The 20,873-nt window shown below is 40.3% G+C and overlaps 1 protein-coding gene across 7 annotated transcripts in view; it reads right to left on the bottom strand.

The window, feature by feature from the left end:
- Positions 1–20,873, bottom strand: part of casz1 (castor zinc finger 1) — a 63,381-nt gene that overhangs the window by 13,521 nt on the left and 28,987 nt on the right. For 6 of the 7 annotated variants that reach the window (XR_015427928.1, XR_002598176.2, XM_022234558.2 and 3 more), the window contains exons 3-7: positions 13,798–15,106; positions 9,223–9,684; positions 7,111–7,720; positions 6,256–6,346; positions 596–760 (exon numbers count right to left, since the gene is read on the bottom strand). Coding sequence is in view for 5 of the 7 variants with exons in the window: in XM_022234558.2 (XP_022090250.1) it covers positions 596–760; positions 6,256–6,346; positions 7,111–7,720; positions 9,223–9,684; positions 13,798–15,058 (2,589 nt within the window). In the remaining 2 variants the exon portion in view is untranslated. Of the gene's footprint in view, positions 1–595; positions 761–6,255; positions 6,347–7,110; positions 7,721–9,222; positions 9,685–13,797; positions 15,107–16,890; positions 17,029–20,873 lie in introns of those variants that run through there. The other variant, XM_022234560.2, reaches the window with a different exon arrangement.

Raw genomic sequence — 20,873 nt, 5'->3', positions numbered from 1 at the left:
CGCCCAGTCAAGACTCCCTAGATGTATCTGTACCATGTCAGACAGCTGTTTACACAAATCATGTGATGCGTATGTGCCATGAGGTCAAAAATAGGGTTAAGGACCATGCCCCAACATAATATCATGGCAAAGCCGATGTGAACTGTTTGACTTGTTTTTTTTTTTACAAAAAAACCTTTGATCCTGACAGTATACTATAAAAAACCTCTAGTAACAGAAATTTATGCACAAAACACCCAATTAGTATTTAACAGGCATACAATGTACATGTACCGTATGTGAGCATCAGGTAATGTGACTTGTCATGGATATCAATGCACATGTAAATGAAGACTTTTAGATACAGGTGCAAATTGGAGAAAATACTTGCTGAGCAAAAACAGGTTACCAGCCAAAATGACATGCACACTACTTGTAGCTGCAGGTTCAAAGCTGATACTTACCACATACTGTAGGCCATGTCTGAATTAGCTTGGCTATAGCTTGAAAGTACACATGGCTATCATATACTCAGTGTAATTTCAAGCTGCAGCCAAGTGATACGGACAAGGCCATAAACTAGGTTTTTTGTTTTCACAAACTGTGATGAGCTTACCTGTAAGCAATGGTAGTGGGTATGCTTGAGGTTGATGGTGCAATCTGGGTAGTAAGGACTGCAGTTATCTGAGGGGCTGAAACGCATGAAGCCATGCTGGAGGGAATTATCGCGTCTCTTGTGCCAGTTATAATGACGGACGACATCCTCCTTACGTGTGAATCTCTGGAACAATGACCAATGAATAGTGCTGCAGCTTAGAATGATGTCCCAACATCTTCAATCGTACCTTCTTGATCAATGCTAATAAGTGCATGTACCGTATGGCGATTTGGTGCAATACATGACTTAGATTGGGTCTTGGTTTGGAGTCCATTTTGGATTAAAAAAGCCTGTACACCATCAGTTAAACAGTGAATTAATATTCTTGATTTTTGGTACTAATCACTTCAAACTGAAACTGTCTACGTGCAACTGGACATTATAAGCTTGGTTTATACATGTGAACAAGAATTGAATAAGAACTGATGTCATTCATCCTGAAGTGAAACGAAACCATTTCTATTTTGTATCTTGGACTGAAACTTGACTACAACCTGAGCCTTCACTTGTAACCTGTAACCTGACCAATGCTACTTGTGACTGTTGGAGACGAGACAGACACCAGAGGACTCACTGTTACAGGACTTGTACTGTGAAAATTTTTGACTACAAGCCCCCCCCTCCCCAAACTGACAATAGAGAGACCCATGTGGATAGGTTAATGTTGACAGTCACCTTTCATTCTCAAACGTTTTCTGATTTGGAAATACGTATCATTGTTTTCTTGTTTTTCTTGCTGTTTGTTTCTTTTCGAGGTAAGTTTTATGGCTTGGGTACGTGTGTATCCATGTACATGTGTTATGAATGAATCATTGATGACTCAATAATGGGTGATCTTTACTTAAATTTGAAAGCACGTTGTCCTTATTTTTAAAATTTACTTGAACATGAAATAACAGAGAAGAAATATGAAGCTCATGACCTACAAAATCACATGGTTTTGAAGTGTTCTTTCCTGAGGCATCGACTATTTTTGTTGCGATTGAAATCTGGCCAGAGACTGTTCAGCAAGAAATCGTTTGACTTCATCAAGAATCATTTTGTCTTTGGATCTGGGACACTGCTGAGCATGTGTAGATGTACATGTACATGTATGTCAGTATATATGCGTTCCTCATTACGGTTCTCAGCCTTTCTGGCCAAGATAACAAACTGGGCAGAGTTGTCTTGGGTTCCTAGCACAAGTCGCAATTCACAGGCGATGAACAAGAACAAAACAACGGGTGCCATTTTAAGGAAATGGACTTTCCACCAAATAATCACCACAGATTTTGAGGGCTGTAAGTAGCTTAGGGTCTGTGGTAAACAGTTGTGTTTGCCTCAAGGCACCCCCTAAATTAACTCTTATACAATGTACATAAAAACACCTTAATGGTAAACTCATACTTTTCCAGATGTAGGTTTGAAAAATCACGAAAGCTAGAAAATCCTGATGAAAAAAGCCTGAAATCAGGAAAATCCTAAAAAATCTCACGCCTTCCTTAACTACCTCTGTCACAGTTCTTCTGGACAGCTTGTGACTTGGATTCATCATTGGCTCATGGTGAGCTTTGGGAGGACTCGATTTGAAACCTCCAAAAAGATAATGTTTCTCATTTTCTCTGAATTCCTTATTTACAAAAACTAACTGAGGAAATTGTTTCAATTGACAAATAGCTACTGTTATCCATGCAAAGGAAGAATTCTTCGGACTTTGAAATAAGATCCACTTCCAGCTTTTTTTTATCAGGCTGGATACAACACCAAATATGGGGAAGCCATGGGGTTTTTGCAGATAGCACATTTCCTACTCGGTGATCCGCTTGACTGTGTAGCATTTCTAGATCCTGTTGGCATGCGGGCATGTTTTGAATTTTAGCTGAAGTTTTGGGTTACAATGTAACAATGGAATCTGCTCTGTTTCCTGAAGTCTAAGCTTGAACTTTAATCTTTGTCAAATACTTGCCAAGATGTCAAACGAGAGGTTAGATCAACAATGTTTTCATGTAGCAAAATTTGGTTTCAAGATTCGGATTTGTTAAATAGCACACTGGGCATTTTTCAAAGTTTACTGAGTATATGTCTTATTCCAAAATGGGCTTTTTTCCTTACTTGTAAACGCTCCAAAAGATTTGTTTTCCATTTATTTGAGTAAATACTGACAAAAACAACAAATACATAAGGTTTGATTCCTAAAGTCAAACTTTTACCTGTGCTTCTTGCATACAGGCAATGTACATGCATGTGTAAGCATGTCTTACATGGGCATGTACCTAAAGTCACTCTCATTCCCAGAAGTAAAAACAACTTAACAAACTCTAATCTTTCATGATCCTTCAGACTCCACCAGGAAATTTGGAGGATTTTGCAGGAAAGTATAAAGAACATGTCACTGGTTTTCCTGAACGTTGAATAATTTGGATGTTTTAAGAAGGTTTCAACAACAAATGTTCAGGAAATTACATGCAGATTTCACAGGGTTTTCACTTAGGAAGTATTCAAAATAAAATTCTAGCAAAGTTCACTTCCCTGTTTAAGAACATTGCAACACTTTTCAAAAGATGACTGCACAAATCACATGCTCACCGTCTCAGAACAAAACTAAGAACAGAAACTTATCTTAAAGAAAAATGTATCAAGGCTGGAGACTTTCTTTAAAATCACAACTACAGTGTGTGTATATGTACATGCCATTTGACACAAAAACATCTGGAGTTTTGTTGTAAGATTAGGCCTGGCAATTATTATCATTTCAACCAGACGTTCAGGCAGTGAAAGACAAGTTCCATCGAAGAATAAGTCCTAATTCAAACAGGAATTTAACTAAATGGCAAACAACGGCAGAACAAAAACAGGAAAAAGACTTAATTTCCTAAGCTGGAGAATCATAGAAACCAGACTCTCACTTTCACTACTGCTCTTTTTTTGCTCATATTATTTCGTTCCAAATCGTGTGGGAAGTCGACAATTTCCCGTCATTGTGCAGCCGCTTCCTTTCTTTCAATTTCCCCACAAAGCTACTCAAAAATCTGGCTCCACTCTCCAATCGCATTATTTGGTCTTGTTTTTTTCTGCCGAGTTGCACAGCAATCAGAGCTTCTGCTTTGATACTGGGAGGAAGTGGTATTAAAGGGGATAATCACTACTGGAAGTGACTGATGAAAAGCTGGCCTTTTTTGTCTAATTCCTCGGCAAAAAAAAAATAATAAATTAACGAACAATCCCCGAGAGGAAGATGAGGCATTCTGTGATTCATCTTTAAAAGTTTCTTATTTTTATGATGAACACTGAGAGTGCCTATTGTTCTCGGAGTGAAAATGAATGATAACACTGTTGACTCCAAGCAGGCCCTGTAAGTGGTGCAACTGAGCCTTCTTGCAAGAACCATTCAGTGCAGATCACAGTGCATTCACATACTAGTTTATCGCTACATGATGCAGAGAGCCAACAGCTATGGCTATGTCTAAATGCTATGGCTGTGGATGTACACTGTATATGCACCTATGGAAGCCCCATGGCTACCGACTGGGGGTGCTTCCCATGTACATACATGTATGTGTAGGAACCTGTACATGTACAGGGGGCATGACTATTTGAATGAGGCCTTAAGAGACACAGCAATATTTTTAGTTTCTTCGCACAAGTAAGACCTCAGTGTGAATGTACATGTCAAGTACAGTACAGTATATGTTCCAAATTCAAGACTTCTACTATCCGCTCCGAGCGGAACAAAAGAGGGCGTGTTTTTATTGGTGCTCACCGCATGGCGTGCCATGAAGCGCACAAATACCGGTACATGCGTGTTTGATGCAGAGCACGCGTAACTAATTCATTCCGGCATGTACAATATTGGTCTTTGCGTACACGCAGAACGCGTGCAAGAACCCGCTTGTAATCACCTGTCTTTCTTTTGCTGATTGGGGGCGCACTTCAGCTCAGAGCGGATACCACTACTTGCCACACAAAACTTTCTTTAGCTCTACCAGTAAATGTATTTAAAACCTACAAAAAATGATCACTCCATTTCCCAAGTTGTCTGTTGTATGCTTTTAAAATCCTCCATCTTTTCCATGCCAACTTCCCTGTCCCGAGGCATTTGGATTCTACTCAAGTCCCTTCCTGAATTTTTCCTATCAATATATCTGCACACTGTGCAAGGGGAAATCAAGCCATCTTATAAATGTAACTGCTGGTTTTAAACTTTTTTGTCTTGTGATTGGGTAATGTATAAGTTTCAAGTGTTTTATTGGTTTATTGTATTTTACTGGTATAATGGAAGTTTTATTTGTTTAATTGGTAAGCGCATTTGACCATAATTATGGAATTTGCACCCTACACGTTATTATTATTAATTCAATAGCTTGGGACTGAATCCTTTGAATGCTGAAATTCACGGGAGGGTTTTAGGTGAATTTTGGGCTACTTGGGCTGAAAAATGTCTAGTTCCTGGGACAGTTTGATATACCGGTACATTCACGTAAGTTAGCAACTTCTGGAGTTTTTGCAGCAACTTTATCCTCTCTTCTGATGGTTTCTGTTCACATCTACATGTAAGTTGTCCAAGGGCAATCGACTTGGAAGATGGACATGGGTAATTCCAGAAATTAGGGGTCCATTTTTTTTCATGTCCCTGTCACATCTGACATATGATTCTGTAAGTTCAGAACACAATTTCTAAGAGTGGTGAATTAATGCAAATTAGCTACCAAACAAATAGTAACAGTTTGAAATCAATTCTGGTGGTATTTCCATGTCAAATAACAAAGGCCAGATGTAACAGGGACACAAAAATGTCCCATTTTTGGACCTTTAATTTCTGGAATTACCCACATTTATTGCACATACAAAAATTTGAATAAGATATGCACCTAAATGTATAGGTTCTTTTTTCCCTTTTTAACACTACAACCTGCTGCATTTTGATAGCTATAAATGAGCCAAATAAATATTCCCAGTGAACACTAACAACCAATTGTCCAGCACTGTTGATATAAAACATGTCAACAAATATATATAACAGATGTCACACAATGTAAACCTCCATTAATCGTCCTATTTTCAAGTGAAAAAAAAAATCACGTAGCCTGTGGCAAAGGCAAAATGGGTGAGAAGCAGACAAAAACTGAAAGTTCCTTCCTAAGTGAAAGACAAATTTCAAGATCAGAATTACAAAACAGAGCTTTGTTTAAAGAAAATACCAGAGATGTTCCAGATAGTAGTCACGGAATGTGTTGTAAGAAGCAGATAATTGGTAGAACAAGTACCTGTGGTTGAGAGTGAGACTAAAGAGAGTGGACAAGAATAATTTGAAATGAAATATCTTGGATCAGAATTGAGCTTTTTCTTTTGATTTCAAGTGGTCGTATTTCAAGAGTAAGACAGGGACTCGGGGTAACATAGATTCGTGTGAAACACATTTGAGGTCCGCCTGTGAAACTTGCACTTTTCTTTCTTTGTTTTCAACTCAACTTTTGCGATAAGGAAAGTGAAAGCCTTAGATTTATTTTTGTCTAAAAGTTCTAGGAATGAATAAGGCACCCTGGAAGTTGAATACATTTGGTATAAAAAAAATAAAACAAAAGAAATCCAACGGACTGATAGTTGGTGTAAAAAGGAAATTTCCAACCGATGGTACTTACAGCAAAATTGCAGCCTTCATCGTTGCAATGGTAATGTTCTTTGTATTGGTAGACACAATGCAGATGGCCACAATGCGCTGAACCAGAGTATCTGCCAAAGGCCACAAGAGAAGGGTTACCAGTTGGAAGTAAAGCAGTGGTGTAGCTAGGATTTTACTAGTGGGAGGGAGGTACTGTACAAGGGGGGGCACCAGCGTCTTATGGGGGGCACCAGCGTCTTATGGGGGGTACCCGTGTCTTATGGGGGGTACCAGTGTCTTATGGGGGGGCACCAGTGTCTTATGGGGGGTACCAGTGTCTTATGGGGGGGGCACCAGTGTCTTATGGGAGGTACCAGTGTCTTATGGAGGGGCACCAGCGTCTTATGGAGGGGCACCAGTGTCTTATGGGGGGCACCAGCTTTCAGTGGTGTGCTTTTTGAGGGGCAAGTTTATGTCAGCCTTGTTCAATATCCATTCATCCGGTTTTTTTTTGGGGGGGGGGACCTGGGAGGCACCGGAATTTGTGGCGGGGACACGTGCACCCCCCCCACCGGCTACATCAATGGAGTAAAGTACCAGTGTTTTACAGAGCCAGTGATGAAGTAAACCCAAATGGCCATCCATACGTGAAGTTATTCTCAACCATCAAATTCAAAGGGACTTTGGATTAAAATTGATTTGGTGAACTAAAAAATTTCCTAATTGAGAATACTGTAAAACATTGAAATCAATGCACACATCATCAAATACCGGTATGATAATTTAAATTAAAATTCAAAAATTTCACCTGGCTGACACAATTTTTTAACAAATTCAACAATGGACTTAAAGCTTCACTTTGCATACATCAAAAACTGTGCCAACATACATGTACCTTGAGATGTACTTGCTGAAGACATTCATCTCTCCCGGCGTGATCTCATCTTTGACCATCTTGGCCAGGCCATTGGAGATGTTCCTCTTGCCTGTCCCTTCTGCAAAGGATAGCTCGCGCTGCTCTGGTTCCTCAGTAATGACCAGATTTCCCTGGTCCCCCGCTTGGCCAGTGTAGTCCAGCAGTGCTCCATGGCTGCTGGTGGACGGTGAGGGACCGCTGTTTGAGGTTGTCTCAGAGCCGGAGGTCGAGGCTGCGTTAGACAGGGTGATCTCGAAGGGGTTGACGTCGTCGCCTTTCCGGAGCTTGTTGAGAAAGTAGTCGTACTTGGAGGCATACTTGGAGGTCTTGATGTGGTTGTTGACGATAGGATTGAAGGCTTCTGCTGTCTTCTCACTCACTATTTCATTATCCTCCTCTTCATCTCCGGGTGCCCCATCACTGCCCTGTTCATGCTTCCGATGGATCTGGGTGCTAATAATGTCCCGGATCTTCTGCGACGCGCTCTGCCTTCGACCTATGACTTTGTGTATGGCCTCACCTGCTTTCAACTTGCGGATGTAGCTGTCATATTTGGAGATGCGATGGGCCGAATAGTCGATCGCTTGACCTGTTGGTAATGACACCATTAAAATATGCGATGTGCACAATGCTGGAGCAACATTTCTTTCTGTTACAAGTTATCCTCTTTCATTTATCAGGCATGCAACTTGGATGTTGACAAGAAACGGGGAAATTCCAATCTTTACAAGACTTCATACAATGCTTTTCAACGGCATGAGTGTGAAGTGATAAATGAGGAAATCAGCCGATCTGTGCAAAGTTGGATGCCTGTTTTATTAATCGTACAAGTACAGGATTTCTCATGCTTTACCCTCATATTAGCAGAACCCTCATATTAGCAGAGGCCATGATTGTTTCATTGTTTCTTTAACCATAACCCCCTAGGGTCTTGAGAAAAGTACATATACTGGTACATTACATGTATCTTTCACACTGGAAGACTGTAAAGAAACACATTCCCACAACAAAAATCCCCTCTGTGCATTTCGCAACAATTTCAACCAAAGGACAAGTTCCGATTCTTTGTGTTCTGACCTCAAATCAGAATGTACATTAAATGCCCAAGAAGAGTAATGAATCAATTACTTTAAATACATGTATATGTCCCAGGAAATGTAGGCCTTATGGAAAGATGGATTCATGCTAACTGCATAAACTGTACATGTGCATGTAAGTATAACTTTTATCAGAAAATGTTGCACTGATGACACAGCTGTGCAAGACAGTATTCCCGTCAGATTACAAGCGCAATCTTTTCCCACAGAAAACAGTGTTTCAGAACCAACTCATCAACTGTCATCACAACTGAGGCTAAAAAAAGGAGTTTCATCCCTTAAGCTACCCGTAAATGCATGGTAGCGCACCCAGCACAGTGAAAACACAACCCCTCTTTAACAATGCAACTATTCATGACTATTTTGGGGGATGAACTATTTGATATTTTCTAGGCTTTGTGAAACTTCCCTTTTCCTGCCTTTTGGAAAGGTTAAGTGGTAAAGAACGCTATCCCAACACAAGATAGGGTTCAGTGAGTTTTGATTTCTATTAATATAACATTTATGCTCCCGCCAGAGTTATCTTACATCCTCAGACCGGACTGCTGTTGGGCATTCTATGCCAACCTTTTCCCATTTATAACGATTACATGTAAAACTGTACTTTGTAGGAGTGCTTGATTACATGTTCGTACATTTCAGGACGTGGCAAGTGTATACTTGTGAACTATTAATTTCTTGGGTAACTTGATATTGGTTATACTTTGATCAAGTCAGAGCACTGCTACCCCTGTTCAGTGAGCCAAATACATTGTAAAAGATTTCTGAAACTATTGTAACAAGACATAAATATGGCCACAACGGATGCTATGCGTGCCGTGCATGAGCGAATGAGGGCGCTTCGTAATTGAAGTACCATTTCCTAAGAAGTGACATCATGCACGCATTTGTACACCTGCATGTATATGCACATGAATGATACAAAACATACTTTGTTACGTTTTCATTTGATAGTGCAAAAAACCGTCAGGATTTAAAAACATGAAAGTCGTACCTGCTTCTAAGCTCTGAATGAAGAAGTCGTACTTGGAGAACCGTCGCGGTCGGAAATCTTCATCCCCCTCCTCTAACTCTGCCCCTTCTTCTCTCCCTTTCTGCTCATTGATGAGGTCCTTCACGGTCTTTGTTGTCTTCCCCAACGGTGGGGCAAGTCTCATCTTAGACTGAGGCTCGCTAGCCTGCGGTAACGAGGCCACTTTGCCTCCGACGCCAGCTTGCGAGGCCAACTGTGGCGTGGCATCACTCCCGAGCAGACTGCCCTGGTTGGGGATGTCGCTACTGTCACAGGTACTCAGAGGCAATTGGGAACCAGTGTCTTCTGGAGAGGTGCTGGAGCGTGCTCCATGAAACCGGGTCAGATCTGGGACATGGAGGTTGGCGTGTCGATGGATGTACTTCTGGAGGGCATCTTTTTTACGTTCACTCGCATTCTTCTCTTCCATTTTCTGTATATTTTCTATGGAAAACAGAAAGTTCCAGCTTGTTTTATGACCTTATCAATTATTCATCCAACACCTGCATAATATCCTGTTTAGAACACAAAATGGGAAATATAAGAACTTTACGTTACAATACAAAGAAAACACTGAGAATCCAGAACATGTACATACATGTATATCAACCAAGGAATACCAAAAAAATGTACACCACTGGAATATCAGCTAACCACTGAAGCAGCCTGACATTCAATTTCCCCTCCAGGTCTGTTTATTAATCTGCCTCATACCAATCGGTCAAAATTTACCCAATATTCATAACAAACGGACAAAATGAGATTGCTCACCAGGCTGGGCGCAAACACACGCAGCTTATTATCCTTGCCATTAATAACAAGAAATAATAATCGCCGTTTTTTGTGCTTTCCTCCCTGCGCTGCCGACCTTGGGTCGGGCCATTCATTTACTGCGATTGGATTCCTTTAATTCCATTACGTGATTAGTGGACAGGGCCTTTTAGTGAAACTGATTCATCTTTTCTGTCTCCTTTTTTTTTCGACCAAGGGAGGCAGTGGAAGGGAATTATTTATGATGGTGCCTGAAGATGAACTGCAAGTATTTTTGTCATCTTTCCAAATTTGCTGCTCAGAAGGCCAAATTAGAGGCGTGAAAATGGCAAGCTGGGAATGAAGCTAAACATGTGGCACTCCAGCTATCTGCGTCCTGTATCAGCGTATACTGGAACCAAAACACGAAAACAATGAGAAGTAGTCCTTTATTTTGCTTTCACCGATGTCAGAGATCAACATATTCAATGTTCACTCACACATGTAAATATCAGATCCTGAAAACTTCTTCCTTCCTCCCGTCCTTCCTTTTGACATAAACTGAATCTACAGATTGATTCCAACCCTTTCCATCCTTGTAAAGTTCATTCACGTTGTCGGCATGCAGTAGTGATTCTCGATTTCTTTTGTTTGAAAAAGCAGATGCACATACACATGTACGTGTGCTTGTGCATGCACAAATGTACAGCACAGGCAGTGGAATTGCTTTTAAATTAAAAAAAAAAAAGGAAGACCGAAAATTGCAATGGTGCCTAATAGTTTTGTGAATTTTAAGCAGTTGACTTTGAAGAATTTACATCTAAACATCCAAGTTTTCATTCCAGGGCTGTTAAGGACTTTCATACATTTTTGTGATAGTTGAACTCTTCTTTAAAAAGTCCCAGTCCCCTTAAAAAAAAATAATCAACTGACCACGGTCAAAAATAGTTATCTCCATTTTCAGAAACCAAATGATCCTGAAAATGTCTGTTATCTCAGACATGACTCACAATCTCCCGGCTTCACACACACACACACCGGCCCCTGCGCTGGAAAAATTAACTTTGTCCTTTACTGCATACCAAACATGGTCAGTCTTTTTCGCCGTGGGAACGACAGCTCGCTAAGCCCACGGACGCAGAATGCCACCACTCAAATAAAAGCCACATCTCTATGTTTTCCTTAAGAATAGCAATTGAGGGATGAAAGATCTTTTCTCTGACAGATCTGGAAGGGTGTAAAGATGCAATGAAATTTTTAATATCTTTTCAGGTGATCTATTTTAATGTTGATATGAAGTTGGAGAACTATACCCTGAGATACTAAAATTCTCAATATTTTTTTTATCACCCTTCAAAAACCATACATGTACACAGAACACAAATACCGGTGAAACTAATCCACGGAGTACCATTACAGAGGTCTACTGTACATGTACGTGTGTTCCAGAATTACTTGTGCTGTTACTTTTAACGTGGAACAAGAAAATGAGCTTGTCTCCTGGAATAAAATTCATCTTCTGCACCAGGGACGAGTCTGGCAAGACAAGTGATCCTGTGCGGCATTTCACGCTGCGTGCAATTTGTGCAAGAACTGTGTGCAACGAACACGTAATTATGCATATTTGCTGCATACCAGTGGTTAAGCTATGAATATTTGATCAGTTTAAGACAAGGCAATGGACTAAATATCCCGCGGGTAAATGTTGGGGGGGAAAAAAAGGAAACCTTTTAAATGAGGTCTGGCACTGAACTACACGTGTCCATGTACATGTACTAATAGGCTTTCAGATTAAAAATCAAATACTTGTGCATGCATACGCAGGCTTAGGGACTTTTGAGGGTCATTCTCAGAAAATAAAACATACTGCACTCGTAGGTATCTTTACACTAAAATGCCCATGTATGCACAAGTGTGTACAACGCAATGTACAATACATGTACATTGTATGCGAAAGGAAGGACGGACTTACAGCGGTACATGTACATTCCAATGGTCATGTATTTACGTAACAGGTTAAGTGTGGGTATACTCATGCATGCGCGTAGCTCCATGGTATGCTACATGTAGTGTACTCTTAAAAATTTCAAGCCTGAAATTTTCAGTGTACACAGAAACTTGTAAATGTACCGCACATGAGCAAATGGCACATTTATCAAACTGGACACGAACACGTACCCGGTATGTTTCTTGAAGTCTTGTAAAGTGCAGCCCATCATGTCCATGTAAGAGTACAATGTATTTCTCAACTATTTCCCACCCCCCCCGAGTTCTCCTAAAATTGAAAATCATATTCAGACTGGACAAACCACAAGTGCAACAAACGAAGATCTACACAACGGTGCGAGCCAAAAAATACATGTATTTGTAAGAATATACTGCGTAAACACTCTCAAAACAAATACATGTAAATGCCAACAGAAAATGAGCTTCACGGGTCAAAATGCTTTTCCAATATGAGGAGTTGACAAATAGGGAATGGTAGTTCCACTGTTAACCAAGTAATGTACATGTACAGGTACGGGTCTGTAAAGTGCGATTTGATTACAAAACTTGACAGGAAGATTACTGTATTCGTCGATGGGATATTTACATTTACAGCCATGACTTGCATACTATACCATTTAGCACTTTGTGAGTGTTGAAATAATGGAGAGAATTTTTCTCTGCATTTCACACAAAGAGGAGGCAACCGCTGGCACAATTCAGTTTAATTATTCAAGTCTGGATTTCTCGAAGTGCATAACATCCTTGCTCTCTTGTCGGTAAACCAACTCCGTGTTTTCACAATTTGAGGACTCACGGGGGCTAGGCTTACATGCCCTACGGCCGTCTGTTTAGGCTACGGTACCGGACTCGAGACCCTCAGCTGGAGAAAGAGTTACACACTCTGCATGTGTAAGTGTTACGAGCTGAGGAGTCTGTGCACCAGGCAGGTTGCTTGACTGCCAACTCGGTGGAAGTAACTCTACCCGAAATTTGGGCGTTGAGTTTGAATAATCACAAGGTTTTCTTGGAGTTTTGAATGTTCATTTTGATGTGAAGTTTCTGGATATCACTTGGGGCACAGAGTTGTGGAGATCGGCACTGAGTGATGCAGACACAAAACTTTACAATGCCACGAGGTCCGTACATGTATGGTTACATGTACTAGACTGTAGATTGTGCAAAGAAGGCTTTGCAATACATGTACCCAAATGAGAATGCGCACTCAAAGCTAGGCTCCCGGGGCACCTGGGTGGACATGTACATGTATATTTGAAATGCAGCTTTACTGGAGAGTGGAAAGGGGATGCAAACCCCTAAAAATAATGATCATACGGTTTTCCACAAGTCTTAACACATGCACCAGTAAATATATACACGTACAGTATGTTCAACTAAAGTCTCAAGGAAGTTTGACTCTGTAACCGTTGAAAGGCTGAATACAGGCCAGTACAAAAGAAAAGTATTAAGGTGGAAAGCTTGCGGTAGCACCATGCAAGGATACGATCTCTTTGTGAGTCTGTATGGTTCTGAAAAGAACCGTGAGGAAACTCACTCACGAAAATGAGTTTCCTCACAGTTCTTTTCAGAATCATACAGACTCACAAAGAGATCGTATCCTTGCATGGTGCTACCGCAAGCTTTCCACCTTAGTTGTCTGTCACCATGAATAGCAAGAAAAGTATTGTTCTCAATGTCAAAAACTGCTCAAGAGCACAGAGAGAAAGACAAGATTAAGCAGCAAAAGAGACTGGGGTGCACACACTAATGTCATATCCAAATAAGCAACAAGTGCATGGACTTTACAGGAAATGTACTTACTAAAGCTGAAAGAATCTAATGGCACATCCTTTGCAATGTCTGGATTGGACCCCTCCTCAAACCCGTACATTCCTATGAGTTCATTCATGGTGTCACTGGCGTACTCCTGCACGGCTGATGGGTCGTACGGATTTCCATGCTTGTCCCTTTTGCCAATGACAGGTATCTTCAAGGGGATGGGCCTAGAGTCTGTTGGGACAGCGTAATCTTCATCATCTTTGTCCTCGTCATTGTCATTGGTGTTTTTGCTCATTGTGTCTAGGGAGGGCCTTTCCATCTCCTCCTGCATCACTGACGAGGGTTCTGCCTCCTCTGCTCCCCCTTCCTCGGCAAGTTCACAGATGACGTCGTTTGTAGCCAGGCCCTCCTCAATCGGCTGACCCGTTTGGTCCTCCGTCAAGCTCCGCTCGGCATACTCCTGTATTGCTTTCAGATTGCTCAAGTTTGCTGGGTTAGGAGCTGTGTCTAGCTCCCCCAAACTGTCCTCATCGTCCCCGTCTTCCTCTGGGTAGATGTCCAAGTAATCACTGTTCTCGCTTGGAGAATCGTCTGCGTACCAAAGCGGTGTGGCATCCTGCCCTTGTTCACCGCCTGGGCTTGATGGGTCACTGAGGGTGCCGTCGGCTGCTGATCTGTGAAAATAATTATTGCCTTGATAGTCCAGGTCCAGGTCCCGACGAGACAAAGAAATTTGCATAGAGGTTGAATCGCTTGTGTTACTTCCCTGAGATTTGTTGCTGCATCCTCCATTGATTGTCTTTGAAGACCCCGCACCTCTCGGATATGTTCTGTCCACCAGTGGTGAGTCTGAGTAGCCGTTCTCATGCGGCAGGTGAGAATCTGTCGAGTCCAAGAAACGGCGGGGAGCCAGTTTTAGCCTGGCCTTACGCTTGCTTGCACCACTGAGTACCTTGGTTGTGTCCACATGGCCATTGAGCAGGCCTGTCTTCATGGGTGTGTCTGTGTCCAGGAACCCATTTTCCTCGTTCCCTTCATCCTGACTGTTCACAGATTCGCTGTCCAGCTCATTGGCGCTTAGACAGGGCGAGACGCCACTCTCAGACCCGTTCAAGATCTCCTTCCTGGGAGAAGAAGATGAGTAATGTTCCGTGACGGGGACACCCCGGCACTCTAGTGACACACCGTTGATGGGTGCGCCATCCGCCAGAGGTCCGGCAAGTCCCTCCTTCAGCTTTGCGCAAATCGCATCCAGTTTCAACGTTAACTTCTTCATGGTGATTTCGTCGGAAGGGTGCAGCATCAATGTCCCAGGTGGTTGACTTCTGCCTCATGTTTTAGTGCATAGTTCCTGCAAGGGATGACAAAAATGACATCCTGAATTATCTCCTGAAAAAAAAGGAAGACATTTTCCTTTTTTAATTTAAGATGGCCAGCCTACACACAAACTCCCCTTTGCCTAAAATGCATGTACACATCATGTACCTATTTGTCCTTGATCACTTGCAAGTGAGCCAGTTCAGTTATTTAAATAAAAAAACACAGTCAATCCGTAATAAGGCAGACATGCAAGTCTGCGTAGGGCGGTGCTGATTGGACAGACCTTGCTGGCCCATCCCAATGACTTCGGGTACCGGTACATTTCATTTTGGGCATGCGCTGTTGAAATTCAGAACTGGTACAGTCAGTCTGTGCAATTCGATTCAACCATTACTCCAAAATGCTCACCAAAATGAAAACAGCTACAAAGCGTTTTTCTTGTTCTTTGTGCAGTTTTCTGTTTTTTGATCTATTAACCCTCCTGTGCTTTGATGCATTCTTGACACAGTTGTCATATCAGTCAAAATCAGTCAAATTTCCCATATGTGTCTTTGTTCTGGGGGAAATCAATTGGAAGGCATTTTTGACTGTGTTTGACGGTTAAAACACTAGGAGGGTTAATAATTATATATTATAAGGTCTTACACGTACATTTTTCGCTGACGGTAAATTGAGAATTGAAAAATTTGTTTTTTTCCCTTCAGATGGGGACAGCAACTAGACCAATGGCGATGTTTATATTGGTGCACATATGCGTATCTACCCATGTATGTAATAAAAGGAAACGGAAAAAATCAAACATGTACGTGTACATTAAAAACATTCTTCCCTTCCCACCCTAAAACAATTTTTTTTCAGAGAAAACAATGTCTACAAGTAATTAAACAGCACATGTGTTAGAAACAGTACATAAATGTGTATGCATTTTAAAAAAAATGACACGTACATGTACCGTACATGAGCAAGTAAAAGTTCGTAGGAGACCAAGACAAGTGTTTTAATAAATCCAGTTCAACAAGTTTTGTTTTTCTATGGTGGCCGACAGTTTTGTGAGGTTCTTATCCAATTCAACAACTGCTAGCTACGGTACTAGCCAAGCCGGTTCACAGCGGTGCGTGCTGGATACATTACACCTACACGTAGACGCTTGATGTCAGTATCAGAGAAAATGTGGTAATTATGGAATAACTGGGCTGGGGAGTCCGGTACAGGTACATGTAGTGGGTTTCTGCCTTTGCCGATAGGCAGCCCACATGGGTATCCCTCACACTTCTGTGCTGATTTGATGGATAATAAAATGGACATGAATAAAATGGTAATGATCCTGGTCCCACTGATCAACATATCAGCTTTACTTACGTTTTTGAATTGTGGTTTATCCTTAATTGAGAAAAATCTAATTTTACATATGCAAAAGATGAATAACTGCAGCAAAAATTAACATGCTTTCTATCTGGACGTGAACTGATCTGTGTCCACACACACTCACCAGCTAGGCAAGAACAATACCCTTTTAATTTCTTATCACAAATAAATCAATAAACTAACTGACAGCTTGATTGATTGATAGGGCAGAATTTTATTCCTGACACATGTCACCAATATTAACTGATACGAGCACAGCAGAGACACAGACTGAACATTTTGAAAGGGTAGGTACATTACAATGTACATGTACAACAATACACAAGTCTTACTTATCAAATGACAGAAACAAATTGGCTCTTTTCTCAATTTATTAGATAGTGAAATGGTTTTAAGATTTTCTACGGAAGAAATCCCCTTCAAGTGTAACTAAAACTGTAAGTAACTCACCTCCTAGGCAAAATCTCTATACATTGCACGTGTACATGTACACCTAACAAATCAGAAGTTATTGACAGTCCATTCAATGCACAACCGAGAACTTTGCCTAGTGTCAACTGCACAGTACGGCATCCCGAACCAAAATAGTACAGCCTGCGTGACTGTCTTCCAGAATAACCAGTCATGAATAATCCATGAGCTACTGACACATATGGGGATCTGCACACATACAGTACATGTACTCAAAAACCAGCATGATGCTATATTGGTGTGACACCTACTGTACTGACAGTGACCCTAACTCATGAATGATTCATTGAGATACCTCATCATAATGCAAATGAATACATCCAATATCATGCAAGAGAGGAATCCAGCTTCAGCTTGTTAGCTGCTTTATGGAATTCCACAGAATTCAGATATGCGCCTATGGACATTCTGTACATTTTTAGGGGCCCGTTCCAAGGTGAATAACTGTAGAAATTGGAATTGCAGACTGGACTTGGATTTGCCTGTAAACTGACCTACATGTATTTGTGTTTTTGTCTGGAACGAATTAGGATAAATCCAATAACTTCGGGGCAGTTTGTGCACCTGTATCTTATTTTCAATTTCAGAATATTTCAAAACGTCTCCTGAGTTGCTTTGACGAGTATAAGAATCTCTTCAAAGATAAATAATAACTTGATGAATAAAATGAAAAACATACCAAAACCAACTCAATTTTTTTCAGTGGTTTTGAAAAGGGTGTCGTTATCCAGAATTGATTTTCAAACTCTCCTTTCCAGAATTTTGCTTCCCAATTCTGCCTAAAACAGGGAAAGTAACATGTTGCCTTTGCACATTTAATGTACATGTACCGATACGTGTACATCAACATAAACTTAATATCGGAAAAGATTTTGCATTTCAGTGACTGGGTACAAAATTACACAACAATTCACCCATCAGCTGCTACACTCCCCCACTGAGCAAAATGGACTTACCCAGCCCCAAAAAATAGATTTTGCATAAACCAAATTTGTATCAAGGAGAATTTTTTCTCTGTGCAGCCAGGCTTAGGAATGTTGATATTATTCCTAAGAATACGGAGCAGCATGAAGCCACGAATGTAATCTCGAAAATGGGATGATAGGCGTAATGACCCATGCTTTCAGAAATGCCAAATGGATAAACAATTTAGGGATTATTATCTGTTGGTTTTAATGGAAAACTCCGGGTCCAAGCGGCCTAGAAAAACAGTTGTTATTGTGGCAAGTGGTGAGCCAAGGCTTAGCTTGGCTTGATTTATCGTCTTGCCAATTATTTATCACAGGGTGAATCATTTATGTACTGGGTAAAAGGTTGAATAAGTCAGGGTGATTTTTCCCTTTAGAATAATTAAAACAGGATGGTGATGAAAAAACAAAACCAACAATGTAATAATCGGTATCCCATACAAACCAGACTTTTAGCACATTTTCAATTGTGTGTAAAAGGACGTCCAAATATATTTCAAAATCGAGAATGGGGGAAATCCTTGTAGGAAATTTCCTGGTTATAAGTTTGCATGGCTAGTGAAATCAAAAATGCTGTAAAAAAGTACAGCTACAATGTAACGAAATGTATCAAAACAAAGTAATAAAATGTCATTCAAAGTGGCAAGCGTGCAGTGTGTTTCCTCCACAAAAGCCAACATTGCAAATTCTGCAAGATTTTGATATTTCCAACAGCACTACAGTAAGTCATTGCAATAAGCAAGTTCAACCCACCACTGAGCTTTTAATGACAGACGCAAGTGGATTTCATCTTTTTGTGTGTTTTATTCAATTCCAAACAATGTACGTGTATTAAGATAATTTCTATCCAAGATCTCTGTGAAGACTAACAGAACTGAAAACTCTGTCTCATTTCAAACACAACATGAATTGGGGACCAGCAAAAAATACTTGTTGCTCTTTCAAGAGCAGAAAGACACTAACATTACAACCAGTTTCTAAGGTGTGATTTCAAATATACATGTACCGGTATCATAATACAATACACTCTTTTCTACCCTCAAATATAAAAGAATTTGTGAAAAGTTGTGTTTTTTTTTCAGGTAAATGCAATCTTGGAGTTTCTATATGTGGGAATCCCCACACAAAAATGGAAGCGGTTTTGCGAGGTTCATATACGGTACTTTTTCTAAGTGTATACATGTACATAGAACGTACACATACTGAACACTGTGCATGTACATGTACATGTACATGTGTAGAGTACGGTAAATGTACTTCCCTGGGTACCAGGACATGTACAGAGTAAGAGTGAAAACAGAGTCTGGGTTTCACACATTTTTTCCTCAGAAATTACATGTACATTGTAGTCTTTGGCATAACTGCTACTGTCTCTACCAGGTACATGTACCAGTGCATCAATGGAAACCAAACTTCTGAGTTTCAAAGAGGGAATTTATTTGGGAATATTTCGGCAAAACTTTATACATGTATGAGCTAGTCCTTTTACATGTCATGTATATGTAACTATCAAAATCTGTAATAATTTAGAAAAAGAAAGTTGCACACTTTTTCAAGGAAATAATTCTTTTGAATGACTTATGCTTTTTCACTTCTACAGCAACCAAAAGTACGTGTGTATCTTACACAAGTATCTTGTAGTTTCAAAGTGAGGAAGAAAAACAAATATGGGAATTCCAGAGATATTCCAGCTAAAAACCAACTCAAACAGTTTAAACTCTTTGAAAGCACAAGGTACATCTTGATGAATCTTGGAATAAGTTTAAAACCGAAACCAAAGTTTTTCAACCTTTTCTTCTCAGAAAGAAGTTTTTATAGATATGATCTGGAAAGCCCCAAAATATCAATTCCAAATGAAATTCAGGATTTACATGTACACTGATTGAAAAGGGATACCTGCATTCTTCTCTCTCTTATCACTGCTTATGGTAAAAACATGTGCATGTACTGTACACATGTACATGTAAATGGACATGTACATGTTCATATCATAAATGTACATGTACATGGGCGCTGTACACATGTCAGTGGCATCTAGTACATGTACATGTATGTACATGCACATGTATGTACATGTACATACATGTACATGTATGTGCACGAGGTACTGCTACATGTACATGTGTTCAATGAGTATGGCTCTACATGTAGCCCACAATGAGATGTGAAGCTTAACTTATAAAAACTACATACATAATGGTAATTGACAAGAAGAGAAGTCAGGGAAGATTTCACAAGTTCTCACCTGTCTTCATTTGGGATTTGATGAAGTACATGTACTGGTAATGTATGTTAGGAGTGGATCCAACTTTTAACTTTTCTGGATCAAAGGCAGGAAGAAATCTAACACTTCAGATCCAGAATTTTGCATCAGATATACCGGTAGAAAAAAACACACACTTTTTTAGTGGCTTGTGGTACAAAATTATTGTTCCTGTGTTGGGTCAAACTTCAGAGATATCTATTGTTGTGTGCTTCCTTCCAGGAAAACTAAAACACATGTTGACTCAAAGGTCACTGGAAATCCCCAATAAATGGCTAAAAATCTTGGCATCCATACAGGTGCATGTACAGGAAAATGACACAAAAATGAAAATGCCATTTCCCAGGAATTTTATTGGACTTTCCCATGCTTTCACAGGTCCTAGGAATTCCAAATGCAAATGTAAACATTATGTAACAAAGTGTGTCCACATATTCAAACATATAATATCCAGTCCCTTTCCAGATGTACATCTGCACGTAATAATCTTTCTTTTTCCTTTGTTTGGGGACTTTAATGTGTCATCAAAGCGCATGAGATGATTCTAAAGCCCTTTCCACTAATTGCATGCATACATACAGTAGAAGTATGCATTAACTAATTACACGTAAATCTTTCAGATATCTGTGGCTTTTTTTTTCTTATCTGATAAAAAAGAAAGTGTTCTCTGAACTGTAAACATATCCTCCCGAACCTGCTTCAATTACTTACTTTCTTGCCCAACTATGGAA

This window comes from Acanthaster planci, linkage group LG16, assembly GCF_054643075.1.
Source record: "Acanthaster planci isolate LZ-2023a linkage group LG16, COTS_SCS, whole genome shotgun sequence".
Taxonomy (NCBI): Eukaryota; Metazoa; Echinodermata; class Asteroidea; order Valvatida; family Acanthasteridae; genus Acanthaster; species Acanthaster planci.
This window is presented reverse-complemented; position numbering and strand designations above follow the sequence as displayed.